The sequence below is a fragment of the Dipteris shenzhenensis genome, chromosome 10 (genome assembly GCF_047967505.1).
Source record: "Dipteris shenzhenensis isolate YYH24624 ecotype China chromosome 10, Dip_SZ_1.0, whole genome shotgun sequence".
Taxonomy (NCBI): domain Eukaryota; kingdom Viridiplantae; phylum Streptophyta; class Polypodiopsida; order Gleicheniales; family Dipteridaceae; genus Dipteris; species Dipteris shenzhenensis.
The window spans coordinates 40,228,875-40,256,429 of record NC_141605.1 but is presented as its reverse complement, the minus strand read 5'-3'; the positions used below and the strand labels follow the sequence as shown (position 1 = coordinate 40,256,429).

Here is a 27,555-nt window from a genome sequence, read left to right as displayed (position 1 = left end):
CTTGGTTGTGTCTTTCCTTCATTTGTGGGCGCTCAATCACCTCAGCTACCCCTGCTTGATTCCCGTGAACTCCTAATTGGCTGTGACCTTCCTCTTTAATAAAAGACCATGGCGAGGTGCCGGTTGTTGCAGTTAGGTGTTCCAAAGTCCCGTATGTCTTGTATATGCTTTAGTCTTCATTGTGATGGTGTAGTAAACGTGAGATCCTTCTACAAGCCCTATAGGGATGTGGAGGCTCCACTATGGAGTCTTTGTCGTAGCTAGCTTTCTACATGCAATAACAAATTTAGCTTAGTTTCAAGTTTTCTCTTGCTACAAGTGTCTAGATCTCTCATCTTTGATTTCCGTATGTATGTGTAGAACTTAATCTAGGCTTCACAGTTGGTATCAGAGCCTCAGTGATGACACGGAAAACAAAGCAAGTGCTACGAAGCTTGTGGTGCTCACAAGACGGTATGGAAACTTTCCTTACAACTCTACTTCATGGAAAAAGGGTTATGTATTCAGCAACTAAACAATTCCCAATTTATGGGGCAATCTAACAGCTCACAGGCCAGCCAAAAGGCCAGCCATCTCAGCCAAACAAGTGGCCAGAAAGACTAGCTGGTCTGGCTGACCAGTTGGCCGACCAGCTGGTAGGCCCACCGACCAGCTGGTCGACCAGCTAGGTCTGGCCTATAAAAGGCATCTGCCCCCACACTCCTTGGGACAGGACAGGACCTGCAGCTGCTCTTCATCTCTGCCATCTTTTGCTGTAGGCCCGCCTGCTCCATCTACCTCTCCTCTTCAGATCTGCCTTCTCTGCTGCCTTTTCTCTGCCTCTCCTTCCTACCTCCTGGCTGCTCCATCTTCTCCTCTAGATCTGCCCCATCCTTCTCCAGATCTGCTCCTCTGCTCCTTCTGCTCCAGATCTGCCACCCCTGCTACAGATCTGCTCCTTTTCTTCATCATGTTGCTATTCCAGATAGCCTGAAGGTTCCTTCCTCAGAGCATGCTGGTTTTCAGCCATTTCCTAGGGCAGCTCCAGCCCTTCATCATCCTCGTCATCATTGAGCTACACGGAGGACTGCGTTACGCTCCCTCTGCTGTTATCTTTTCTACAGTTTCTCTACATGGAATCATCTTTCTGATTCACCTCAGCCACGGTCCTTAAGACACGACGGCTTGAGGTTCTTGTATTCAATTTTTCATATTACCGATAGGCACTATGTTTTCTGAGTTCCGTTCTTCGGTTGTGTCTGAGTATTGTCTACTTTTTGATCGCTCCACTGCAAACCCTATCGTTTCTCTATATGGTATCAGAGCCATGGTGATCTAAAGACCCCAGATCTCTGGTGATCTAAAGATCCTACTTCTTCAAGGAGGCCATAGGTACGGGGAGCATCACTCCTATGAACATATCAGTTTCCTCTTCATTTTGCTGTGCACTAAGGGAGAGAACTCCATCTTCTACTCCCATCCCTCCCTCCCTTTCAGAACTCCATCTTCTACTTCCATCCCGCCCATCCTTTCTTACCTCCATCTTCTACACCCATCCCTCCCTCCCTTTTCGGTTTCCGGCTTGACACTCCCCATTCCTTCCAAAGAGGGGGTCATGATCCTTCACCTCTACCACCATCGGCATCGACTTCCAGTATCTACAAGTTCTCCAGAGGCGGGACCCTTTCTGTTCAGATGTGTCTAGATGACTGTTGTTTCGAATCTTCTACCTGCATGGAGGCAGGGATAGACTCCTCTCTCTCGAGGTCCAAGATCGGACACACACTGGCTCACTGTTCAGCTCTGACCTCTCTGGATTATCAGTGCTGCTACGACAAATTTGTTCTTTACCTTTGCTCTTTCCTCCACCTTTCGGCGGTGAGAGGGGGTGGCTTATTCTCTCAGGCTTCACAGTGTTCTTATTTCTATATGGTATCCTACTTATAACTCCGACACTTGAGGAAGTGAACAATTCCCTTGCAAGGGCACTCCTCTTGTGATCTTCTCTTGGGCATTTCACAGGGATAGCCAGCACCACCATCGACATCCCTACACGAAGCTCCAAGCACAAAATGTTTGCCCCTCCAAATTGGCAATTGAGAGGGGGTATTCAGCAGCTAATTAATTCCCAATTTATGGGGCAATCTAACAGCTCACAGGCCAGCCAAAAGGCCAGCCATCTCAGCCAAACAAGTGGCCAGAAAGACCAACTGGTCTGGCCGTTGGCCGACCAGCTGGCAGGCCCACCGACCAGCTGGTCGACCAGCTAGGTCTGGCCTATAAAAGGCATCTGCCCCCACACTCCTTGGGACAGGACAAGACCTGCAGCTGCTCTTCATCTCCGCCATCTTTTGCTGCAGGCCCGCCTGCTCCATCTACCTCTCCTCTTCAGATCTGCCTTCTCTGCTGCCTTCTCTTTGCCTCTCCTTCCTGCCTCCTGGCTGCTCCATCTTCTCCTCCAAATCTGCCCCATCCTTCTCCAGATCTGCTCCTCTGCTCCTTCTGCTCCAGATCTGCCGCCCCTACTACAGATCTGCTCCTTTTCTTCATCATGTTGCTATTCCAGATAGCCTGAAGGTTCCTTCCTCAGAGCATGCTGGTTTTCAGCCATTTCCTAGGGCAGCTCCAGCCCTTCATCATCCTCGTCATCATTGAGCTACACGGAGGACTGCGTTACGCTCCCTCTGCTGCTATCTTTTCTACAGTTTCTCAACATGGAATCATCTTTCTGATTCACCTTAGCCACATTCCTTAAGACACGAGGGCTTGAGGTTCTTGTATTCAGTTTTTCATATTACCGACAGGCACTATGTTTTCTGAGTTCCGTTCTTCGGTTGTGTCTGAGTATTGTCTACTTTTTGATCGCTCCACTGCAAACCCTATCGTTTCTCTATATTATGGGCTGTTGTTTTGGCTTAGAGAAGAAACCAATAGGTAAGTTAGCTCAGAATTGTCTTGACAAGGTAACAGCGTGGGAAAACAAAAATGAGGATCCCTTGGGATATTGGGATGTGCTCTAGGTGTGAAGTTCAGCCATCATCTCGATTTCTCCAAGGCTATTTGATTAGGTGTACCTGCTGTCTCATAGAAAACCTGAGGTCCTGTAAGAGAAAGCCAAGCCACTGAGCCCCATGTCATAAAAAATGGGGAATGGGCAAAGTGACTGAAAATCCTGGCTACCCCCATCCAAATCATCCTCGCCTGTCTGCAATCCCATAAGCAATGCTGAATAGACTCCGAAGCAGAAAGGCATCGAGGGCATGTAGGGTCGGCTCCGAACCTGGACCTCCAAAGGTTCACTGCAATCCCACCATGGATAGAAAGCCAAAAGAAGATAGTGATCTTTCTATTCTTGTGGGATTTCCAGAGTCTCCTCCAGAAGCACCTCTGTAGATCCGCAGTGATATCAAAAGTCTCCCAATGAGGAACTCTGGAAGGTCTCCAACCTCTACTACTGAGCTGATATCTTCTGGCATTACTGACCGTGTAACGAAAGAAGGGGATGCTCTTCTCTCGATGCCCTACGTCAATCCACTCCCACTCTCCGGGGTCCCACTGCAAATACCTGATGGGAACTCCCCCATAGAGCCAGAGCCTCCAAGACCCGGTGGAGAGTAGCCGGGGGTCTGGGTCTAGGAACCACTCTGAATCTGATCCCTGCATCAAAAGACCTACAACCCTGATAGGCTGAAAAGCAGACTCAAGCAAGATGTCCTCTGTGGACCTGAGCAATCTGCCACCATCCTGGACACTAAAAACCAAAGCATCCTCCTGTGCATCTCGAAAGGCCAGAACCTGAAGCGGAACACCACCTCTCAAAAAAGTACCTGCCCAAGTGGAGGAAGTGAGTGGCATATCATCTGTGTCTACCCAAACCTCTGGAAGGGCTGCCTCAATCTGCAAGATCCTCCTTGCACTCCCTCTGAGATGTCCTGTCAACCTTGATTTGGTCTCCTCTGGAAGCCTGCGGAAAGCTTTCCAAGACCCCATAGAAGATGTAGGTCCCCTCTCCCACCTGGACCACTGCATGTAGAGTGAGGCACCCAATGGTCTGCCATGATCATCTAAAATACTGTCATTCCACATGATGGGTTGCCTATCAATCTCTTCGCGAGAGGAAGGAGGAATCCTCCGAAGAGTGCTTCTGAAACTGGCCCAAGCTTTCAGAATGGCAACCATGAGAGGGGACGAAGGTGATCTGAGGTGTGCTGTGGTGAAGATCCATCTAACACTGCTCATCTAGTCTCCTCCTGAAGAAGGTGTGCACCTCTGTATGCTGCTGATAAGAAAGTCCTTCCACGGTTCCTGCCCTGGCATAAGTCCCCGCACCACCATCTTGCAAAATAAAGCTCTGCACTGTAAATCTGGATCAATAATATTGAGACCCCCTTCCTGTGTAGGGAGGATGAGGGTCTCCCAAGCCACCCTGGCTAAGGCATCTGCAGTGCCATTAAGCCCACTCCAGAGAAAGTTTCTGATCGGTCTTCTGAGCTGAATGATGCAGTCCCTAGAACGGCACCAACATGAACAAACAAACCAGGCTGTGGCCAAGAGGACCAGGTTGACCACCACAACTCTAAGGCAAGATCCAGCTTGGCTGAGCTCCAAAAAAGAAGCTTCCTTCTGATGCTCTCCAAAACGGGAGCAAACTGCTGCGTGGTAGAAATATCCAAGCCGACCTGGCAGCCCAAATACCTGATAGGCTCACCCCTCTAAACCCAAGTGAATCCTATGTCAAGCCCCCAAACTAGAGTGTCCTAATCACTGATCCAAAAGCCATTGGATTTATGCCAATTTATCTGCGCCCCTGCCGCCAAGCAAAATAAATCCAATGCTGTCCTGAAAGAAGTGAGCATCTATGGAGTGGCATCCAAGTAAACTGCTGTGTCATCTGCCAACTCACTGTCAAGTAGCTCCTCTTCCCTTCTGATGGGAAGTCTCAGCCCAAAGATGTGAGCTTGAGATCTAACATAGATACTCATAGCTTCGGCCACGAACAAAAAAAGGAAAGGAGCAAGGGGGCATCCCTGACGGACTGATCTCGAAATCTGAAATCTCTCACCCCTTACCCCACCAATAAGTACCTGGCTGTGGGCTGATCTGTACAAAGAGGAAACACCTCTAATCCAAGCATCAGTAAAGCCAAAGCGTAGAAGGGTGCCCTCCAAAAAAACCCAATCTACTCTGTCATAAGCTTTTTCAAAATCCAAAAGTAGAATGGCAAGATTCTGGCCACTCTGCATGGCCCACTCTGAAGCTTCCCAGAAAGAAAAAATGTTATCAAAAATGCTTCTGCCATGCACAAATCCCATCTGAGTGTCATGAATGAGATCAGGGAGAAGTGGTTGCAATCGGAGGCTGATAGACTTGGCCAGAATCTTGTAACAAGTCCCCAGAAGTGTGATAGGCCTCCACTGGGACACTAAATTTCTGCTACCTCCTTTTGGGATAAGGTGGATGAGACCCTCTGTAAGCGACCCAGGCATCTCGCCAGATTCCCAAATGGCCTGCAGGGCTGAAGTAATATAGTCTCCAATCATATCCCAAAATGCAATGAAAAAAGATGGGGTGAGGCCATCTGAACCTGGGAACTTGCCCTTGTGAAGGGCTGAAAGTGCAGTCCTAAACTCTATGTTGGTGAAAGGTGCGTCGAGTAGAACATGCATACCCGGATTCACCAACACATGGATGCTCTGCCAAATAGCCTGCTGTCTAGCATCCTCTCTATCATGTGTCTCAGGATAGCAGTAAGAAGGATGGCATAGAAATCTGAAGATATGCATAAGACATCATCAGGCTCTGTCTGTAAAACCCCATGTGAGTCAATAAGCTGGGATACACTCTCTCTACTATGTCTAGGGCCAAGAGTAGAGAAGAAGTGTTTATTGACTCTACCACCCATCTGAATCCAGAAGGACTCCCGTGCATGAAAGGCATACTCTGCTCTCTGATCAAGCAATAACTGTAGATGAGCCCTTGCTGCAGTTATTGCTTGACTCCTCTCGGGCCATTTCGGTTCGACGTCATCGGATTGACGTCTCTCGGGCCATTTCGGTTCGACGTCATCGGATTGACGTCTCTCGGGCCATTTCGGTTCGACGTCATCGGATTGAGTCCTGTTCGTTGGATGTGGTACCACACCTTCCTTTTACAGCTGTACATGCCTCTGTGGATACTTCTTGGGAGATTCTAGCGAGCATAGCATCCTGGCATATCTGGAGAGCCAGATGCACAGAGGCTTTGGAGGGTACTCAGGTTCATCCCTCGCACACATTGGCTAGTACCTGGACAGACATCGTACATACTTTGATGGTCGTATGGACGGGTATGCAGGGAGACTCCCATGCAGCCTCAGCTAGGAGGGCTTCTTTCTTCAGGGAATGGAAGGATTCTCCTTTCTTCTTTGAAACTACTACAGGGTTGAGGTGGCACTTTCAGCCTCAGCCTTGGTTGTTTTCCATCTCACTTTGAGGGGGTTTTTTATTTATCCTTATGATGATGTATTCCGCTTTGAGCTTGCTCTCGCGGGTTTTTTCTCTTACTTAATAGAAGTCTTTTTCTTGGGGAAAAAAAAAAAAGTGTACCTGCTGTGCCAAGGATGCACATTCAAAGAAATATTACTGAAGCAGCTACTTGATGAGCATGATGGCAAAAACAAGAAGGTGGCAGAAGGAGGGCGTATCTAAGTTGCTACAGTGTTTGCTGTGGGAGGTTAGTTTGAGAGAAAAAGAACCTAATTTGTTTTAAGCTTTTATGTGAGTTTCCTCGAGTTGCTCTTGTAAGGTCCCTTCTGCGCCTCAAACCCCAAGGGTGGACCCTTTTGCTAGTGTTTGGACTAGAGTGGAGGGGAAGAAAGTAGAAAGGAAGTTTGTGGCTAAGAACGTGAGTCTGGGTGGGCCTGATGGTTGGGGATCTCAAGATCGGGATCCTGAGCCTGTATGCCAACTTGTCGATAACAACAAGGCACCTTCTAGCACTTGTTAACTAATACCTTATCGGATCTGGATTCTTGGGTGGTTGGAGGAGACTTCAACAACGTGAAGTTTGCAGAGGATAAGCTAGATGGCACCTCTTTCTCATAGTTTTATCCAATAACACTTACCACATGTGAGCGGTTTATTCTCCATTAGAGGCCATTATCTATGGTAGGAAACAGAGTTTACTAGATCCCAATGTATTGTCAAACATTTGGTCAACACAACCATGATGGTTTGTTGGAGAGGCTAGAGCTTGTCATGTTGGGGACTGCTAGCGGTGCCTCAAGCACCTTGGTGGACACAACGATGTCAGATCACTCGCCCACTGTCTTGCATCATTAGGGACAACCTTCCTCAACGAGGGGTGTGGATTTTGGATCAACCTCTACTAGGAGGAGGAGGTTTACTAGGTGATCACACAAATGTAGATAGCTACAGATGCTTATCCATAGGATGGTTTGGCCTTTATACAGCCAACACTGTTCAAAGGACAATGTAGAGGAATGTAGAGCTCCAAGTCCAAATACTTAGGCGTAGACAGGCATTTGTGAGCACGAGGGAGCCCTTAGGAGAGATCTTGCCTCCATTGAGAGGATGTAGGACCAGACATCTGACTCACCATGGCTAGCAAACAAGTACAAGTGTACTAGACTTGAGCTCCAAGCAATCGAGGCCAGATGGGCTTCCTCCACCTCTCATGCCAAGCCATGTGCTTTGGGATCCAGATCTAGCGGTTGAGGGAGGGGGCTAGCTAGACTCACTCCATCGGTTATATACTGGTGAGAGTGTTTCTGCAAGGCTTGGCCTGAGAAAGCCATTGGTTATGTAGTCAACCACATTGGTTATTGGCACCTACTTTCACGGTACCCTAGGCAATGATGGGTGACCCCATGGCTTGTTGAGGGGTGGGGGATGGGAATTTATTCTTCTTGCATCATCTTCTGTATAGCCATGTTGCTTATATTTTCTTCTTGCATTTCCATCTCCATATTCTTCACATCTCTCTTATGGCTTCTCTACATCTTAGCCTTTTCTTCTCCTTCCTCTTCATAGCTTTCCTATTTTTGTGGTGATCATTCCATGCATGCATTATTTTCCGAGGTTTCTTTTCTTTTCAGGAGACTCCTCTACCCTGATGCCTCCACTTCTATGCATTGACCAAATCACAAGATTTGCCCCACATTACTTGACTTCTTCTTGCCCTTACCTTGAACTCTTGCCAACGCAACCCCCCTCGTGAAATTGATGTGTTAATTTCCTTCTTCTTTGGTTCTTTTTTTCCTTATTGGTATCATTGGTGCTCACTTGTTATGTAAAATAATGCTCTTTTTTTTCAAAAAGATTACTTCATTAAGTATGAATGAAAACCGCAAGAGCAAGCTCAAATGTGGGAGTACATCATGCCATGCATGAGAAAAAAACCAGCTCAAAATGAGCTAACAAAAATCCAAGGTGGAGGCTGAAAGTGCCATCTCAAGCCTAAAAAAGACTCGGAGAAGAAAGGAGATCCTCTCCAAACTCTGAAAAAAGTACCTCTCGTGGCAATAGCTGCTCTGGAGGATCCCTGCATGCTCTCTCAGATGGCCACCAAAGTGTGTATAGTATCAGTCCATATACTGGCCATAGATTGGGAGGGATGAACCTGGGAAACCTCCATCGCCTCGGTACATCTGGCCCTCTAAATATGCCAAGCTGCAATGCTAGCCATAATCTCCCATGATGTGTCCACCGAGGCATGAGCAGCTCTGAAAGGAGTGAAGGTAACATCTTGGAGAGAACAAGACTCCACAGAGTGTTGTCGTCTAATGAAGACTGAGTCATGTCCCTCGAAAAACACATGAGGGCCAGTAAGAGAGAACCATGCCACTGATCCCCAAGTCACGAAGAAGGGTGCTCTATGAAATATGCCAAAAATCCTAGCAACACCCTTCCAGATCGTCCTTGCCTGTCTGCACTCCCAGAGGTGTATAATAATGATTTGAGATGATGCCGTAAAAAAATCATGTTCAAATCTTTGAAATATCTTTAAAATTGTAAGTTTTGAAGACCTGGTTTGTTTACTATATAAAAATGATACCATTTTTCTTTCCTGTGATAATGTGGCTTTTAGTGTTGCAGGTCTTCACACCACGGATACAACGTCACCGTATATTGAGGGCACAAAAGATTGTTTATAAGCTATTTGCTTTATACAAAATTTTGCATAGTAGTAAAGTCAATGAGAGGCTTGTTGATGATAAGGGGAATCTGGACAGAGAGATTGCTACAAGGTGAGACTTCTGCTCTAAAACTTCAGTAATTAGTATTGTAATTGAATTTTCATCCAGTGAGGAGGGGAGGGAGGCAGGGGTGTTTCATTTAAAATGTGGTCTCTGTGAGCAGCTGAATAAGGACACATGATGCAGAATGTTTGAGAGAGTTGATTATGATAGAGATGGAGAAATATCATATAGCGAACTCAGAGTAATGCTTAGTGTGGGTATTATGGATGACAAGCGACATGAAGAAGTAATGAACCATTTTGTAGAAGAGTTCGATCAGAACAAAGACAAGAACATCTCAAAGGAAGAATTTCTGATGGGCATGGAAAAATGGTGTAAAGGCTTAAAATTCAGACCAGAACCTTCTATACGAAAAAGTTTAACAAGAGTGAGTTTTACTTTTAGTTTTAAGTCAATTTATCGCCAAATGGTCATAGAGAGTTTTAATTTCAAGTTTTGTGAAGGAGTTATTACAGACATGATTTTTGGGGGTATTTCTGGTGCATTTAGGCTGAGGCTTTCCTTGACAAGGTTCTAGAAAGTAATGAAGATGAGCACATGGATGAAGGAACAGAAAATCCTCCTACTAAAACCCAGTTTATTACGAAAGCAGTGCTATTGCTGCTGGGAGGCACAGTTGTGGCTGCTGTATTTGCAGATCCCCTGGTTGATGCTGTGAATGAGTTATCAATTGCCAGTCATATTCCTTCCTTCTTCCTGTCTTTTGTACTGTTACCTCTTGCCTCAAACTCAAGTGAGGGAGTATCGTCCATTTTGTTTTCAGCTCGTAAAAAGGGGGTGACCATGTCGTTGACCTACTCTCAGGTAAGCAAGCTTCTGTCAATGTCTGATGCTTGTACAGGATCATGTATTCATTGTGGGGGCCTTCTGTTTTGTTTCTTGATGAATATCTTGGTTCTAATAGTTTCAATGAAATGGGAAATCAAGCATTAAAAAATTTACAAAAAAGAAATGGGGGTCCAAAACTGCTTCCTTCTTCAGCTTGAATGGGTACACAGTTTCACAAAAGCTATTTGTTTGTAAAGCCACGATAGAACTTATGAGTAATAAACAAGGTCATTCTGTGAGAATTTCTATAATGTCCACACTGAGGTATCACCAATGATTCAGCTGAGGTATCACCAATGATTCAGCTTACAGTATGGTGTCTAGAGAGAAGTCCTTGAAGTCAATGTCCTCAACAACCTTAGCCTCTCTTTTCTTCTTTGCATGAAAAAGACCTCTATTAATTATGAAAGTGAAGGACCATGGTGGAGAGAGAGAGAGAGAGAGAGAGAGAGAGAGGGTAGGCTAGGGAGAGAGGAAGTGATACTCAAAGAGAGATATAATGAAATGGAAATGAAATGACTATAGCAATGAACCAAAATGGAAGTACTCACATGTAGACCAAAGAGCTTGTAGCTTGATACTTGATTAATTTGACACTAGACAAGTACAGCTCTTATATAAGAGCACACACACACATGTGAACACCTATGCATATGGGATAACTCCCAATATGACACATGGCATCTATAGGACTCACTAGACTATAAAACATCCCCTAGACACCTAGTACACTCATTTTTTACTCACTTTGGCTTCATATTCCAACACCCCCCCATGAAGGCAAGGTGAGAGACTACTGGAATGGAACCAAGAACGGAACATGACAATGACGGTCATCAAAACTGTGCAGGTCTAAACATGGTTCCCACACAATCTCAGAGGCAAGTGAACATGGCTCAGAGGCTAGCGAGCATAACATAGAAAGCTCATCTAGCATGGCTCAGAGGCTCATCATGCATGGATGCATGACCAACTCAAAGGTCTAGGAGACCAATGCACCAACATCTTGGAACTGTCAAGCCAGGCCTGATAAACAAATAGACCTATCAATGCCAATACGTGGCTCCCACAGTACATCCCCCTCTTGACTCCAGGGACTAACTAGAAACATGGAGTCACACACCATAAAAGAAATACATCATTTTAGGAGGACAATCCAAGGCAGAGGACCTTTATTAACTCTTCAAACATTCTTCTTAGAGGGACTACTCAAGGCAGAGAACCTTTAACTCAATCATATATAAAAATATATAAAAGATTTCATTTATTTTATGCATAGCAAGGGCAGAGAACCCATGAGCCGAAGTAGCTACCGCACAAGAGTGTGCACATCCTGATGCAAAGAGGAATGTCAGTGAAGAACCAGGCGAGGATGCCCTCGAATGATGTGTCAATGAAAGCCATGGGAGCTGCTACCAAGGGAGATCACGTCATGACTCTCAATGTGCCGATCAGAGAGTCACCAAATGCTCAAGGGAGCTTCTCAGTTGAAGGTGCAAATCGTGGGCCGCTCAAATCAGATCCATGAGTACCAATGGGAAGCTCGAATGAAGGCGGTAAGAGAGGCAATCTATGGTGGAATCACGAGCAAGTTTTGGCATGGATTTCGAGGGCAGGAGCAACAGCAATAGACGGCATCAGATGGCACAGCAATTGAGGCTATAAGCAGTGCAAAAGGTGCAAAAATTGAGGGTAGAGGCAGCTGCAAGGGGTGCTGCAATCAAGGCTGGAGCAGCTACTGTTGGTGGCAGTCCCAAGGGAAAATGGCGAGGGCAGGAGCGTGAGGAGTAGGTGTACGGGTCTAGCGGGCAGGCTGTACGGGACGGGACTGCACAAAAACAGTCCGTATGGCCTGTACGGCCTGCTTACAGCGAGCTGTATGGTCTGTTTGCAGGTCAATGGAGTAGCTGGAGGCGAGGTTACTAAGGCGGTTGATGGCGAGGAACCAGAAGCGACTGTTGGCGAGGCATTTTGGGCTGAAGAAGAGGTAGTTCATGGCGAGGTAGATCAGCTCCAAATCAGCTCCCGAGGTGAGGCTAAGGATTGGGAAGGGAGCTCAATCATGGAGGAGAGAGGAGCTTCCATTTGCAGGCTTCTCTCATCCTCTAGATAGAGCAAGAAGAAGGGGAAGGTGGGCTCTGATATCATATGAAGGAACATGGTGGAGAGAGAGAGAGAGAGAGAGAGAGAGAGAGAGAGAGGGTAGGCTAGGGAGAGAGGAAGTGATACTCAAAGAGAGACATAATGAAATGGAAATGAAATGACTATAGCAATGAACCAAAATGAAAGTACTCACATGTAGACCAAAGAGCTTGTAGCTTAATACTTCATTAATTTGACACTAGACAAGTACATCTCTTATATAAGAGCACACACACACAAATGAACACCTATGCAGATGGGATAACTCCCAATATGGCACATGGCATCCATAGGACTCACTAGACTATAAAACACCCCCTAGACACCTAGTACACTAATTTTTGACTCACTTTGGCTTCATATTCCAACAGAAAGAACCCCCAAGAGTAGAGTGCTCAAGGTAGGCATGAGAAAGAACCAGAAATGTCAAGCACTACTCAACACAAACGATCAAGGGCTGAGGCTTTCCACTCCCTAAGTAGTGACCTCCGAGAAGAAGGGACAGCCTTTGTACTCCCTAAGGAAAAAGGTCTCATGGCGAAATCAGCCCTAGAAGGCCTTGCATACTAGATCAAATCAAATTGTATACATTGTCTGTCCAAATCTGATGTGAGAAGGGTGGACCTATGAACCATGAAGTGCCTCTATGCATCTAGATAGCATAGTCCGTGGTCCCAGAGCTTTGGTGACGGATCTTGGTGATGCACCACGAAGAAGCATTTGGCGAACCAATCGAAGGGGTTCAATTGATCGATGTTGCACAAGACGAAGACCGAGGTACTTTGGATTCTCAAAGATTATGCACATGGATGCTTCCACATATGGAGTTATGACACTGCCAAGGAGTTGGTCCAGGTGCAGAAGCTAGAACACCTAAAGATGGTGAACTGAAAGACTATAAAGTCTCTTGTAGTGTAGTTGGGAGGCATCAAGTAACAGCTTAGAGGTAAGGGTTGAAATGGTAGGGGCATCTACCAATGGAGAGAGAGGAGAATAATGGCTTCGAATAGAAAGACAGCCAGTTGATTGGGAGAATAGAGGAGAATAGATGAAGATAGGAGAGAGGAGAGGGGGGGATCTTCGTATTGAGATGGAGAGATCAGTGTGAGAGAACAGAGGCGCTGTTGTATTAGGGTTCTAGGTTTCTAGAAACTAGCCATTCTACCCTTGGATTTTGAAAAATCTTTTTTTTTTTTTTTTGGCCGAAAAAACAGTGCTAATTATATTACTTCGAGAACAAGATACAAAAGGTCAGCTTGTAGCTGACGGGCTGCGTTCACAAATCGGACACAGCCCTAAAAGGTAACACAATAAATCATACTCTCACGGAGGGATAAGACGAGTGTGAATGAACAGCCATCGGGGTGGTGAGTAGTGCCACCGAAGGCCCTGCGAAGTCTGCTCGAAGAAGAGGCCCTGTGTGTCCCAAGCCCGGAGGAAGCGTCTCCGCTTCTCCTGACCGGCCCGTGAATCTCCCTGAATCTGGTCCCACTGGCCTCTGAGGGTATGAATAATCTCGCTCCAAATCTCCGTCATGATCTGGGCAGTCGATAAGGAGGTGCCACCGAGGATCTGCACGCAACGCGAGGTCCAGATGTGCCACCCTGCAATGCTGCTAATAATCTCCCAGACTGGCTGTCTCTCCCGAACTCCTGTATCAGCCTCTGCTAGGTGCTGCGGGATACCCTCGAGCGGCCCCCACGTCCCCTGTGTGATAAGGAAAGTGGGGTCCTGCTGGCATGCCTCGAATAAGTGATGAAGACCAGGTGCGGTGCTGCACCAACAGAACGCGCCCCAAGTGATCAATCCTAGCTCTGGTGCTGCGCGAGTAAGAATCCCGAAAGTCCACCTCCACACTTACTGGGCGCGAGTGCAGCTCCACATGCAGTGTTTTGGTGACTCCTCATCCTCATGGCAAATCTGGCAGCATCCGTCCTGGCCTATCTGCCGCAACCAGCTCCCCACTGGAAGACCTTTGTGGGCAAGAAGCCACAGGAAGTATGAGATCTTCCGCGGCCGCCAGCTCTCCCACAAGGCCTTCCAGAATGCCTGCAAAAAGAACCTGGAAATACCCTGTGCATCCCAGCTGGGCCGCTGGGTGGGGGGGCGGCTCTGCATCCTCCCAAGAACTCGCCTGCCCAGAGTCGTGCTGTAGGCGAAGAAGGAAGTCGGCCCCTGTCCTGTCACAATCTCTGGCCACCACCACTCTCCTGGGTCCCAATCAAGCTCTGACAAGGCCCGCCCCTCCCAGAGCCAGAGACGCCAAAGCTGCATCTGGTCCTGCTCGATGCTAGGATCGGTACGCCAAACCTTTCCCAAAAGGCCTACGACCCGAACCCTCTGCCATGGGAGTAGGGGGTCGATGAGCGCATCCTCTCTCCTGAGTCGTCCATCCCCAAAAACCGCGAAGAAGGAGATAGAGGAGTCATCCATACGTCCTGCGATCACCAGTGGGATGCCACGGGGGGTGAACTGTCCCAGCCAGCGGGCGTCACCAGGCATGAGGGCCTGAGGCTCAGGTGGAACCAACCAATCAGCTGGGATCGCGTCGTCGATCTCCGTGCGTCTCGCCTGGGCTCCACGTGCACCTCCAGCTGCGTCTGCAAGATCAGCCGTCTCCAGATGTCTGTACGTATCCCTCCAAACTCGAAGAGACCGGGCTGGCCCCCTCATCCAGCCATCCCACCTGATATGTGATCTCTCCCCCAACTGAAGGCCCTCGGCATCTCTGACCTGACCCTTCCAGATAAGCAACTGGCGATCGATCTCCTCCTGACAGCTAGGAGGGGACTGAATGAGACTGAGGCGGAGCCGCCTCCAAACCATGAGGAGGCTACGAACGAGTGGGGAACGGGGCTGAGTGAGCGGGGCGGAAGTGAAGATCCACCTGAGGGACGGTAGCCACTCTCCACCTCGACGCGGGACACAAGAACCGGCTCCCTGCTGAAATAACATCTTCCACGTCTGCCCCCCCGGGGTCAAACCGCGGATGACAAGCTTGCCTAACAAGGCCTGACTCTGAAGCTCTGGATCGATGACCCCCAGGCCACCCTCAGCCTGCGGAAGAATGACTGTCTGCCAAGCAACCCTGGCTCTAGTATCTCTGAGACCATCCTCCCCGGACCAAAGGAAGTTCCGAACTAGCCTCCTGAGCTGTGCCACGCTGGATCTCGAGAAACACCAGCAGGAAGCCACATACCAAGCCGTGGCTAGGAGGACCTGGTTAACTACCAGGGCACGACCTGCAAGGGAAAGCTTAGCAGTGCTCCAGAAAGCCAGCTTCCGTCGGATGGAGTCTAGCACCGGGAGAAACTGCTGAGCTGGCGTGATGTCTAGGCCAACCTGAAAACCAAGGTATCTAGCTGTCTGTCCCCGTGGAATCCATCTGAAACCCAAAAACCTCCCCCACTGAGAACACGCCCCGGGGTCTGTGAGAAAACCAACTGATTTGTTCCAATTGATTTTCGCACCAGCGGCCGAGCAGAAGACCTCCAGGGCCATCCGCACCCTCTCTAGCATCCTCTCATCGTCCTGGACATACAGGGCTGTATCGTCTGCGTACTCCGAGTCCAAAAGCTCCGTGTCCTCCCGGAGTGGAAGGCGAACACCCCTGATCCCTGTAGACCTCGCCCGAAGGTAGTAAGTCATAGCCTCGGCGAAGAAGAGAAACAGGTAAGGAGCAAGGGGGCAGCCCTGACGCACTGATCTCTCCAAGCTAAAGCGCTCACCCATCCTGCCTCCAATGATGACCCTGCTAGAAGCTGTCCTGTACAAAGCTGAGATACCCTGAATCCAACCTGCTGGGAAACCTAGCCGCTCCAGAGTCCCCTCCAAAAAGGACCAGTCCACTCTCGATCGTAGGCCTTCTCAAAGTCGAGAAGTAGAATGGCAAGGTGTGATCCGCTGTGCTGAGCCCACTCCGCCGCCTCTGAGAAGGTGAAGACATTATCCAGGATACTGGGATCCTGGACAAAGCCTGTCTGAGTGTCATGGATGAGGTCTGGGAGTAGAGGCCGCGAACTCTGGCGCTGATCATCTTGGCGAGGATTTTGTAGGCAGTGGTAAGGAGAGTGATCCGGCGCCACTGACGGATCTCCTGTCTATCTCCTCCCTTCGGGATGAGGCAAATCAGTCCCGAGGAAAGGCTCTCTGGCATCTGACCGCTGCTAAAAATCCTCTGCAGAGCTGCAAGGAGGGGCTGATGGATCTGGTCCCAGAAGGAGGTGAAGAATGCCCGGGATAGCCCATCCTCACCTGGGCATTTCTGTCCGTCGATGGCCATCAAGGCCTCCAACATCTCGTCCATGGTGAACGGTGCCAACAACGTCGCCTGTATGCTAGGCTGGACCAAGGATGGAATGTGCCTCCACACCTCCTCACGGTCACGTCGAGTACGAGGGGCAAGCGGCTCCTGCTGGAAGAGGGTCCTGTAGAAGTCAGTGGCCAACCCCAAGACCTCCCCCGGATCCGTAACGATGTGACCATCCGCTGTCCTGAGACTCCGAAGCTGATCACCTGCAGCTCTCTGGCCATGCGTCCTGAAGAACTCCCTGCACATTCGGTCACCCTTCCGGGCCCAGAAGGAGAGAGAGGCGTGATAGGAAAACTCTGAGCGATGCTGGAGTGTCTCCTCCAGAAGGGCTCTGGCTCAAAGGGCCTGGATCCGAAGCTCCTCCGAGCCCGGGGAAGCCTGCTGGAGTCGCTGAATGGAGGCGAGGTCCCTCCGAAGAGCTCTCTCTCTGCCCCACCAATCCTGTCGAACCTGTAGGGCTGCGAGCTGGCAGATCTGGCTGGACTCCTGCAAAGCCTGCGCCACCGAGCCAACCAGATCCACGTACTCGCCCCAGTCTCTGTCCCAAAGACTGCAAATACTGTTGCGCACATCCTCCCTCGAGAAAATGGAGTCAGGAATCCGGCATGAGCGGGGGGGAAGGGACTGAGCTGCCGAATCTAATGATAAGAACACTGGCGCATGGTCGGACAGTGTCGTCCCTGGAACTATACCCGCCTGACCGCCTCTGCCGATGGCCCAATCACTAACATAAAATCTATCCAGCCTCTCCAGGAGTCTGCCTCCTTCCCTGCGGAAGCCCCACGAAAAGTCCAAGCTCCCGTGCCAGCGTCGGAAGGACGGGTCTCGCCAACTGTCCCTTCCTCCTGTCGCAAAGATAAAAGAGTCCCAAGCTGACTGCTCTGCTTGAGACATACCTGTAAACTCCGGTCCTCTGCCCTGCTGGTCCTCCAAGGTCTCCAGATTGTTGAAGTCACCTCCAACAATCCAGGAATCCATGTCTGGGAGAATCCCTGTAAGTGTCCTCCAGAAGGTGGCTCTACAACGGAGATCTGTGGGAGCATAAATGTTGAGGACTCCAACTTTGGATCCCTCCAGTTCCACCAGGCCTACCCAAAGGGCACGGCCTGGGATCAGCGTGCCATGACCGAAAACTCCCTGGGCTAGCTGCTCGCCCACGGAGGTACAAACACCACCACTCCGCCCCAGTGCGCCGATCGAGGGCTCCCAATAAGTGTGAGAACGTCCAGGGAGAATCTTCCCGCATCTGCGGGAGTGAGCCGCAGAAAGCCTGTGCTCCTGGAGCAGAAGTACATCCAAACGACCTATCACTGCTGGCTGAAGTTCCTGTCTCAAAATGAGCTTCCTAGGACCATGGGTTCCAGAAGAGTGAAACCCGTTCACATTCCAGGAAACGAGGCGTAGGCTCATGGTGAGGGCTGGGAGGCTGCGAACAGCTGTCTGCTCGCGGTCGAAGTGAAGAAGAAGCTGACATCTCGGAGTGGAGATGCTGACGCTTATGGGAAGGTTTGGAGGGGGAGGCGGGGTCATCCTGCCCGTCCTTCAACACCTTCAGCAAAGGCGAGAGGCCTTTGGTACCATGAACGAAAGCTTTCTCGAGCCAGCTCGAGATCTCTGAGGTGGTCATACCGTAGAAAGCGCGGAGTTTCTGAGGGGTCCAGGCTCTGACATCTTGGGGGAGGGGCCAAGACAGGGGGGGCCTGAGAATCACAATCAGTCTGAAGCGTTTGGCGGCGCAACGCCACCGCAGGCGCACGTCGCCCTCGGACCACTGAGTCTCGAGAAGCTGCCCACCGGACGGGCCTATCCAGGAGCAAACCTGAGCATGTGTCTGCTCCCTGAGAGCCTCCCATACCGAGTCGTCTGTCCAGGTCTCGGTGCCGTCGCTAAGGAACGTGAAAGCAAAGCTAGGGCCATCCCTGGGGGCCAAGGCGGCTATCTTCCCATCCGCCCCTTTGCGGAGCGGGAAGATACTGATGTCGAGGCAAGCAGGGAAAGTCCTGAGGTCGGCCACATCCAAGTAGTCCCAGGGGCCAGATATGTAAAAGTCGCGGGGGAGCTCTCTCTCCTGAAGCTGAGGCCCGTCGGAGTCTGCTACTGAGGGGCTAGCGGACAGAGAAGCCTGCTCCGGTGAAGGTGTAGACTCAGGGTGTCCTGCCAACGGAGGGGGAGGGGGAGGAGGCTGGGGAATAGGCAACACAGACTCCTCAGGGGCGACTAGTGGAGGAGGAGGAGGAGGGGGATCGAGGGCTGCCCTCGGCTGAGGAATCGTCGGTGCAACTAGATCTGCGGGAGAGCTGAAAGAGGCGGGGGGGGGAGGGATGGGGATGCATCTGGAACTGGGGCTGAGAAGGAGGGGGGGAAGACTGAGGAGGACGAGGGGGGGGCTGAAGCTGCGGGTCGGGAGAAGTGGGGTGCAGATGGGGGATGGCCTAGGGCTGAATAGGAAGAGGCTGGGGAGAGGAGGAGAGGGGGACCTGAGTCTGTGGAGGGCGGGCTACCGTCGAAGAAGATGCTCTCCCAGGTCCCTGGGGCGGCTGCCTGTCAGGTCTCTGAGGTGCAACTGCAGGTTGGGTAACCTCAGCCTCTTTGCCTTTATCAGAAATCTTCTTGTTCTTTCCCCTTTTCCTTCTAACCTCAGTCCAGCCGCCAGCTAACTCTGGTCCGGCTGCCTCTGCTCCTCCTGGCGTGGCTGCCCGGAGGGGGGGGGAGGGGGCGGGGAGGGGGGGGGGCGGGGGGGGTCGAGAAGAGCTGGCGAAGCGTGGACAAACAGCCGCCAGGTGCCCGAAGCCGTGACACCTCAAACACTGCCCTGGCTGTCCGGTGACTACCATGCTCTGGGTGATGCTGCCGGCATTTGTCACGATCTCGATCACTGTCGGGAGAGTCGCAGGATCCGCCACAGCCACACGGACTCGGGGGGCTTCACCGCATCGGCGAAAGTATCGTGCATAACCCAGCCAAAGTGGGAGCCCAGCAATCGGCCGTAGCTCAGCAGCAAGACCTGGAAAAACTAGCGTCACTGGATGACGAGGTATACGGAACCGAGCACCAAAATCCACCGCGCTAAATCCGCGGTACCACGGGACTATCATGACAATCTTTCCATCCACAGTCGTGGGGGAGCCAGCAATCAGGTTGCTCGCCGCTTTCGCATTGGAGAGTTTGAGCCAGAAGATGCCCCTTCCCATAAGGGCCACCTCCTCAATATGGCCGTCCTCTAGCATGAGGGTGGACTGGAGCCAGTCCCTGATAGCTGATCTGGAGGGGGAATGTCCAATGACTCTGCCATAAATAGAGGTAAGGGCAAAGTCATTGGCAACCTCCTGAACCCGAGATGATTGTTGCTCTGTCAGGATGACGCGGTAGGCATTTGGAGAGGGAGGGTCCGTCTAGGCCTCCGGTTCCGGGCAAGGGGCCGCCATACCGCCAAGACAAACTGCGAGGCTTCCGATGAGGAAAAGGCTGCCACCCAAAAAAGGGAGGGGGGTAGATGCGGGAGGGTGGAGCCTGGGTGTGGCGGGAAGGATGGAGGGCGGGGGGCAGAGGAAGCGGGATGGGGGGGCAGGAAGCGGAGATGGCGCGGGGTGGAGGAGTGGGGGCGGGGATCGGGGGCGGTGGAGAGGAGGCGGGGACGAAAGCGGGGGCGGGGGAGAGGCGGAGTGGGGCGAGAGGCGGACGGGGGGCGGGTGAAAAAAAAAAAAAAAAAAGAGCGAAGGGACGGGGGAGGCGAAAAAAAAAAAAGGCGAGCGAAGGGACGGGCGGAGAGCGGGAAGGGGGACGGGAGTAAATGGAGGGGGGGGCGGTGAGGCAAAAGGGGGCGAGGGCGGGGGGCGAGGGGTGGGTGGGCGGAGCGGGAGGCGGGGGGGGGGGGGGTGTAAGTGCAGCGGATTTTTTTTTTTTTTTTGAAAAATCTTATGATAGGATAGATGGGATTTCCTAGAGGGCACCCTTCATTGTTTTGGATTCTCAGATGTATAAATTAGAGGGGTCTCATCTTTGTATACATCAGCCCACAACTAGGTGATCAGCTCGTCAAGAATGCCCTCTCGCCCCGTCTCTTTTTCTCTTTCGTGGCTGAAGCTATGAGCATTTTTCTGAGATCACAAGTGGATTATTTTGGGCTGAAGTTTCCCCAAGAAATAATGAGGAACTCCTAGATTATGAGTTGGCAGATGACACGGCTGTTTTTTTTTTTTTCAAGAAATAGACTTCCATTAAGTAAGAGAAAAAACCCGCGAGAGCAAGCTCTAAGCTGAATACATCATGAAATCATGAGGATAAACAAACCCCCTCAAAGTGAGGTGGAAAACAACCAAGGCTGAGAGGCTGAAAGTGCCACCTCCACCCTGTAGGAGTCTCAGAGAAGAAAGGAGAATCCTTCCATTCCCTGAAGAAAGAAGCCCTCCTAGTAGCGGAGGCTACACAGCTGTTTTTTTGGATGCCACTCCTCAAACACTCATTTCTTTTAGGGTAGCCTTGGATTTGTTTTGTACTGCAGCTGGTGCACATATTAATTGGAGCAAATCCAATGGCTTTTTGGATGAGTGACGAGGACACTCCAGATTGGGGGGCTGATTTTGGTTTTACTTGGATTCAGAGGGGTGCTCCTGTCTGATATCTAGGATGCCAGGTTGGTATGGGTATCTCTTTGTCACAACAGTTTGCTCCAGTGTTAGAGAGCATCAGGAGAAAACTCCTCTTTTGGAGTTTAGCCAAATTAGACCTGGATTCCAGGGACGTAGTTGTTAACCAGGTTTTACTAGTTGTGGCATGATATGTTTTCTCTTGTTGGTGCAGCTCTAGGGAATGCATTACTCAGCTTAAGAGGCCTATAAGGAATTTCTTATGGAATGGGCTAGATGGCACCACAGACACTGTAGCCAAGGTGTCTTGCAAGGCCTTGATCCTTCCCACAAAGGATAGATGCAGCCCTACCCAAGGTTTGGGTGGATACATATGACATGCAAGTTGTTTGCTCTACTTGGATGGGGGCTTTTTCGAGGATAGGTCCATCCATCTCATACCATAGCCTGCATATGGACTGATACCATCCATAATGGAGGAGCTCTCCATTCTTCTAAGAGTCTATAGCAGGGTTGAGGTGGCATTTTTAGCCTCCTCCTCGCTTTCTTTTGTTTTCAAGAAAATTACTTCATTAAGTATGAATGAAAACCATGAGTGCAAGCCATGCTATGCATGAGGAAAAGAAAACAGCTCAAAAAGAGCTAATAAACATCCAAGGTGGAGGCTGAAAATGCCACCTCAACCCTGAGGGAGACTCAGAGAAGAAAGGAGATCCTATCCAAACTCTGAAAAAAGTAACTATCCTGGTAGTGGCTGCTCTGGAGGATCCCTGCATGCTCGCCCAGATGGCCATCAGAATGTGTACCGTGTCGGCCATAGCCTAGAGGGGTGAACTTGGGTACCCTCCATCACCTCTGTACACCTGGCTGTCCAAATATGCCAAGCCGCAGATCAGCCCACAACCAGGTTTTTTATTAGTGGAGTCAGGGGGGACAGGTTTGAGATTACCAGATCAGTCCGCCAGGGATGCCCTTTAGCCTCCTTTCCGTTCTTACTTGTGTGGCTGAAGCTATGAGCTATTACATTAGAGCTCAAGCTGATAATGTAGGGCTCAAGCTTCCTTTGAGGCAGGAGGATGAGCTCTTAGACAGTGAGTTGGCAGATGATACGGCTGTTTTTTTGGATGCCACTCCACAGACACTGCTTCATTCATGACAATGTTGGATTTGTTTTGCATTGCGGCAGGTGCACACATTAATGGCTTTTGGATCAATGATGAGGACGCTCTAGACTGGGGGAATGACATAGGGTTCACTTGGATTTAGAGGGGTGTTTCCATCAGATATCTGGGACGCCAGGTTGGGGTGGACATCTCTCCAGCATAGCAGTTTGCTCCCGTGTTGGAGAGTCTTAGGAGGAAACTCATCTTTTGGAGTTCTGCCAGACTTGACCTTGCATCCATAGTTGTGGTTGTGAACCAGGTATTATTGGCCACTGCCTGGTTCGTTCGCTCTTGTTGGTGCAAGTCTAGAGGCTATATCGCTCAGCTCATGAGACCTATCAGAAACTTCCTATGGAGCGGTTTAGATGGCACCTCAAATGTTGTAGCTAGGGTGGCTTGGGAGACCCTCATTCTCCCCATAGGAGAAGGTCTCAATATTATTGCCCCAAACTTGCAATGTATGGCCTTGCTCTGCAAGTTTGTAGTACATGGATTGATGCTTAGACAGGAGCCCTGGAAAGATTTTGTCTCACACAGCATTCAATCTTGTACTCCATCTCATGGGGAAGATCAGAGTCCACTTAGTGGGAAGCGTTCTCAGGGACGGGCATTCCTTTATAGGTTATTGCCTTGCGGGATGCACATGAGCATACCCTAGTCTTTGATGTTCAGTCAAGAGGTAGACTTACCAAGTCTTATGATGATATTCTTTTGGAGGTTGTCTTTCAACCTATCAGGATTGCAAGTTTCATGGAGTGGGGCACGGACTCACAGTGGTATCTTGACTCCGATTCTCTTCTCCTTGCGTTGGGGTCTTGGGGACTTTGGTTATACGGTGGTTCCACTATTAGGTTCCTGCAGTGGGACCCAGGGGAGTGGGAATGGATTGATGAGGGGCACCTAGAGAAGAGCATCCCCTTCTTTCGTTATACAGTTAGAAATCCCCGGAGATTTTAGTTCAGCAGTAGAGGTTTGAGGCCCTCATTGGGATAGTTTTCAGATTTCTACAGTTGTGCGGTAAAACTTTTGGTGTAGGCTTTGGAAATCCCTCAGGAATAGAAAGATCCCTCTTTTCTTTTGGCTTTCTATTCATGGAGGTATTGCAGAGAACCTGTGGAGATCCAGGTTCGGGGCTGTTGACGCTACTTGTCCTTGTTGCCACATAGCAGCTGAGTCAGTACAACATTGCCTTTGAGAGTGCAGACAGGCGAGGACGATCTGGAAAGGTGTTGTAGGATTTTCAGCATCTTTCATACATCACCTTTCCATATGACCTGGGGTTGAGTAGCATGGATATCTCTTACTGGCCCTCATGTGTTCTTCGAGGGACATGATAGAAATCCTTCTTTTTTTCAAGTTTGTATTGAGGGTTTTCAGCTAACCCATTCTAGGTGGTTGTTTTGTTCATGCCATGCATGATGTATTTCTGCTTTGAACTTGCTCTTGTGGGGTCTTTTTCATACTTGATAGAAGTCTCTTTCTTGAAAAGAAAAAAGTGTTGAAGATCGTCAGATAAATTGTACATGTTATGTAGTCTTTTGGAGCCACCAATTCTGAGCTTTGTTCCCATATCTCTTGAATGATGAGAGGTACAGGTCGTGGATTCATCTCTTACTGTGTTTTTGAGTTGAAGGTCTGTTATAGCCGTCACTTGCAGTCCCTCGGTTTCTTTTATCAGTGGTGGGGACCCATCTCTTGGTTCAGCTTTAGGCATCGCACATGGATGAAAGGGACCTGGATACTAGAGATTTTGAGGGATCTTCTTCTCATGGAGATGTTGACTCTACACATAATGTATGATCTGAGTACATCCGTTACCCAAGTCCCTTTTGTCCTCGACTACTTCTAGTGCCCCCCTCTTCTTTACCACTCCCATCTCTATAGATCCTCTAGTACCTCCTTCAATTTCTTTGCATGTTCCATTTGAGCCTTCACGACTCTTGACGTGCCTTATTTCTCCTTCAGCCCGCCCATCCCTTCCCACAACACGGAGAGGGATGTGCTGGATCTTACCATGTCCTTGCGTGCGGACATTTAGAGGGGTATCACAATCCATGCTCAAGCTTCGATCATTTGATAATCCAATTGTGACACAGGTGATACCACACTTGCTCCAATCGGCATTTCAGTGCCATGGCACCTTTTCTACCAAGTGGGACCACTGTTGGAGGTTGACATCTTCCGATGTTACCTAGTGAATGAGGGCCTGTGCTTGTGGGTGTGCCTGCCCAGTGTGAGGTTAGGGTAGGTAGAGAGAGGGCCTTTGTTTGTGGGTGTGCCCACCCCCGTGAGGATAGAGAGGTCCTTCCATGTGCAGTTGCACTATCTCCAGGCACGGGACAGGCTCCCAAGGTCAGCCTATGTGCTGTGTGGCAGCTTTTGGAGGCACCTAGGGTTGTGGGCGGGGCTAAAGGTGCCCCTTGCTGCGCACCTTGGAGGCATGCGATCACCTGTAGAGGAACTACTGTCCTCAAAAAAGCTCCCATCCAAGTGGTGGAAGTAATGGGCATCCCTCTCGTAGACCACAACTTCATAATATTTCAGTCCCCTATCATGATGAGCTAACAGCCCTCAAGGATTCTATGAGGGAGATGCTGATTTTTCTTAGCCATGGGCACATCTAAAAGCTGGAGGCACCCATCATGCCTACCACCTAAGGGATGGATATTATTTATTCATGGAGGACAAGCTATGCATCACAAAGCAACTTAGATCCAAAGTGATAGAAGAAAGCCATAACCCACCTTATGCTGGCCATAGGGGAAATATGGCCACTTTTGCAGCCATGGAAAGACTTTTCTATTCCAAATATGAGAGAGGAAAACCCAAAGTTTTACTTCAGCCTCTACCCATTCCTGAAAGGCCATGGGAGCACATCACCATGGACTTTATTATAGGAATCCCCAAGACAAATCAAGGCCATGACATGATTTGGGTAGTCGTAGATCGCTTCAACAAGCAAGCCCATTTCATCCCCTGCAGAAAGAATCTTAAGGCACCCGAAGCGCCCATTTATTTATCAGACACGTCTTTAGGCACCATGGAATGCCCAAGTCTATAGTATCAGACCAAGACTCTCACCTCTGTTAATCCCTTATTATTTGGAACCCATTCACGTTTCTTTTGCAAGCATCCCTCATAGAGTTGTTTTATTGTATATCTTCTCAGGAGATTGGTTCATACCATAAAGCTGTGAATATTATAGGAGTTCCCTTGTCATCCTTTTCTATCTTAGCAACCTTTGCAACCCAAATTGGGCCACCTTGGTCATCCAACTTTGAACCTGGATCAGATGCCCAAACTGCAAATAAGTTGCAAGGTTGGAGGAGAGGGGAGGAGGAGTTGAAAGGTTAGGACATGCTTTAGGGCATGCTTTTGGATGTGGAGGTGTAGAAGGTCCAAGAGTGCAAGTTCAATAATGGGGAAAGTAGGATGAGGTGACAAGATTCCTTGTGCCAACCCTCCACTTGTCCTCCTAGATGTTTGAACGTATTATAAAATTGGAAAGAGACCAAGGGAGTATCATAGACTTGGGATATAGGAGTTGATATATGTGGAAAAATGTGGCCAAGTGTTATCGCACACAATTGAGAGTGCATAGGAAGAACTGCTCCAAAAAGATGGAAAACAAGGGGAGGAGGGGGGTTTACATATAGCCCATCCCCCTCCCTAGTTGGTCTGCATATAGGGGGACCGACCAGCCTGATATGAGGGCTGACCCACCCCTCCTAGAGCCAACTACAGGCCCCTAGGGCAAGCCCATAGGGCACCGACCCGCTGCCCTATATATAGGGCTGCTCCACGCCTCACAAGGGGCTGTCCTCCTACCTGACTGCACATGCTAGGGGGCCGGCCCCCTCAGCCCTCTGTAAGGGCTGGCAAACAGGCCTGCAAGGGGCTGGTCCCCTGCCTCAAGGGCCAAACGCTATCGAGATATGGTTGTGGAAGATACCATGGGAGGGAGACAACCTAGAAATACTAGGTTTCAAATCGTTCCTCCACACGAGATGGAAGATGGGGCGGTGCTTCTAGGAGAGGAGGGTTCACTAGTTATCTCCAATTGTTCCTACAATTTGAAGGTAAAACTTGGAGATAGATAAGAGGGATACCTTTGGGGTTATTTTTCTCCCCGTTATGGTGCAACTTATAGCCTTTTTATTACAAATATAATTTTTGTGTGAATGGCGAGGCAGAGCAAGAGTAATTGATATATTGATGGCATGTACTTGGTCAATATACCAAATCTAATTATCTTTTTTATGGATGGTGAACTTTTTATCTACCCATTAAAATCTATTAAGGTCATAGCTATTGGGTATCACTACATGCAAGCATGCTTTCTTCTTTATAACTCAAAGCAAACGTCATATAAAAATCACATGAAATAAAGAGACCCAAAATTAGTTGACACTATTATGGATAGCAAAATTGTCTTGCTAACCATTATAAGGACACATATATAGACTCAGCTATTGTGCATCCTTACCACGCTTGTTGCAGTCGAGGTGCCAGAAGGTCTACACTTGCTTCGTGGACTTTCGGAAGGCTTTTGACACAGTCCCTCAGGCGACTACAGGAGTTGGATCTCCCAGAGGTCATGATCTGGGGAGTGATGAGCCTATACGAGTCCGTTAGAGGGTGAGTCCGTGCTCCTGGGGGGCTATCAGATTGGGTTGAGAGCACCATACGGGTGAAGCAAGGTTGCCCCCTCTTACCGACTCTCTTTGGGCTATACACTGATTAGATCACATTCTTTGTCGATCTCCTAGGAGGAGAGGGCTCCCTATTGGCTGATTTGATGGCTGATTTGATGGTAGAGATACTACTATATGCAGATGACATAGTCCTCATTTTGTCCTCAGCTAAGGGATTGCAAAAACACTTGGAGGCCTTAGAGATGTTCTGCAGAGAGAGGGACCTGACAGTAACCCTTGGGAAAACCAAGGTTATGATCAGAGAGGTGGTGTCCCTGAGGGACGGATAGCAAGGAGTGAAGGTACATTGGGCTGTCAGCCCCTTCATCCTCCTCTTTCTGAGCCTTCTCCTTACAAGACAAAAATCCTAATTTTGCCCACATTCCCAATTGACAGTTAGTTGGATGGGCTGAACTACGGAGTTTGGCGGGTGATGATGGAGTCTGTGTTACAGTCATATGATTTGGTAGATTTCATATTGATAGGAGTTTCCAAACCCGATCCCCTTGCGTCCAATCTTGGCATCCTAGAGCAGAAGGAGGCCGAGTCCTTGTCTCAGCTCTGGGACTGTGCCGATGCAAGGGTGAGATAA

General features: G+C 49.4%; 1 protein-coding gene across 1 annotated transcript; it reads left to right on the top strand.

Moving 5' to 3' along the window:
- On the top strand, nt 1–27,555 carry LOC147897821 (sodium/calcium exchanger NCL1-like). Its single transcript, XM_087380126.1, has 7 exons — nt 1–131; nt 361–453; nt 9,075–9,226; nt 9,362–9,605; nt 9,728–10,042; nt 11,961–12,053; nt 27,418–27,555. Exons 4-7 carry the CDS (start codon nt 9,363–9,365, stop codon nt 27,553–27,555), a joined length of 789 nt encoding a protein of 262 aa, XP_087236252.1. The 5' UTR covers nt 1–131; nt 361–453; nt 9,075–9,226; nt 9,362.

Coding starts and splice junctions, on each gene's coding strand:
- LOC147897821 (XM_087380126.1), top strand. CDS start 9,363: ATGTTTGAGAGAGTTGATTATGATAGAGATGGAGAAATATCATATAGC. Junction 9,606..9,727: donor TACGAAAAAGTTTAACAAGA/GTGAGTTTTACT, acceptor TGGTGCATTTAG/GCTGAGGCTTTCCTTGACAA. Junction 12,054..27,417: donor CATTTTGGGCTGAAGAAGAG/GTAGTTCATGGC, acceptor TCTGTGTTACAG/TCATATGATTTGGTAGATTT.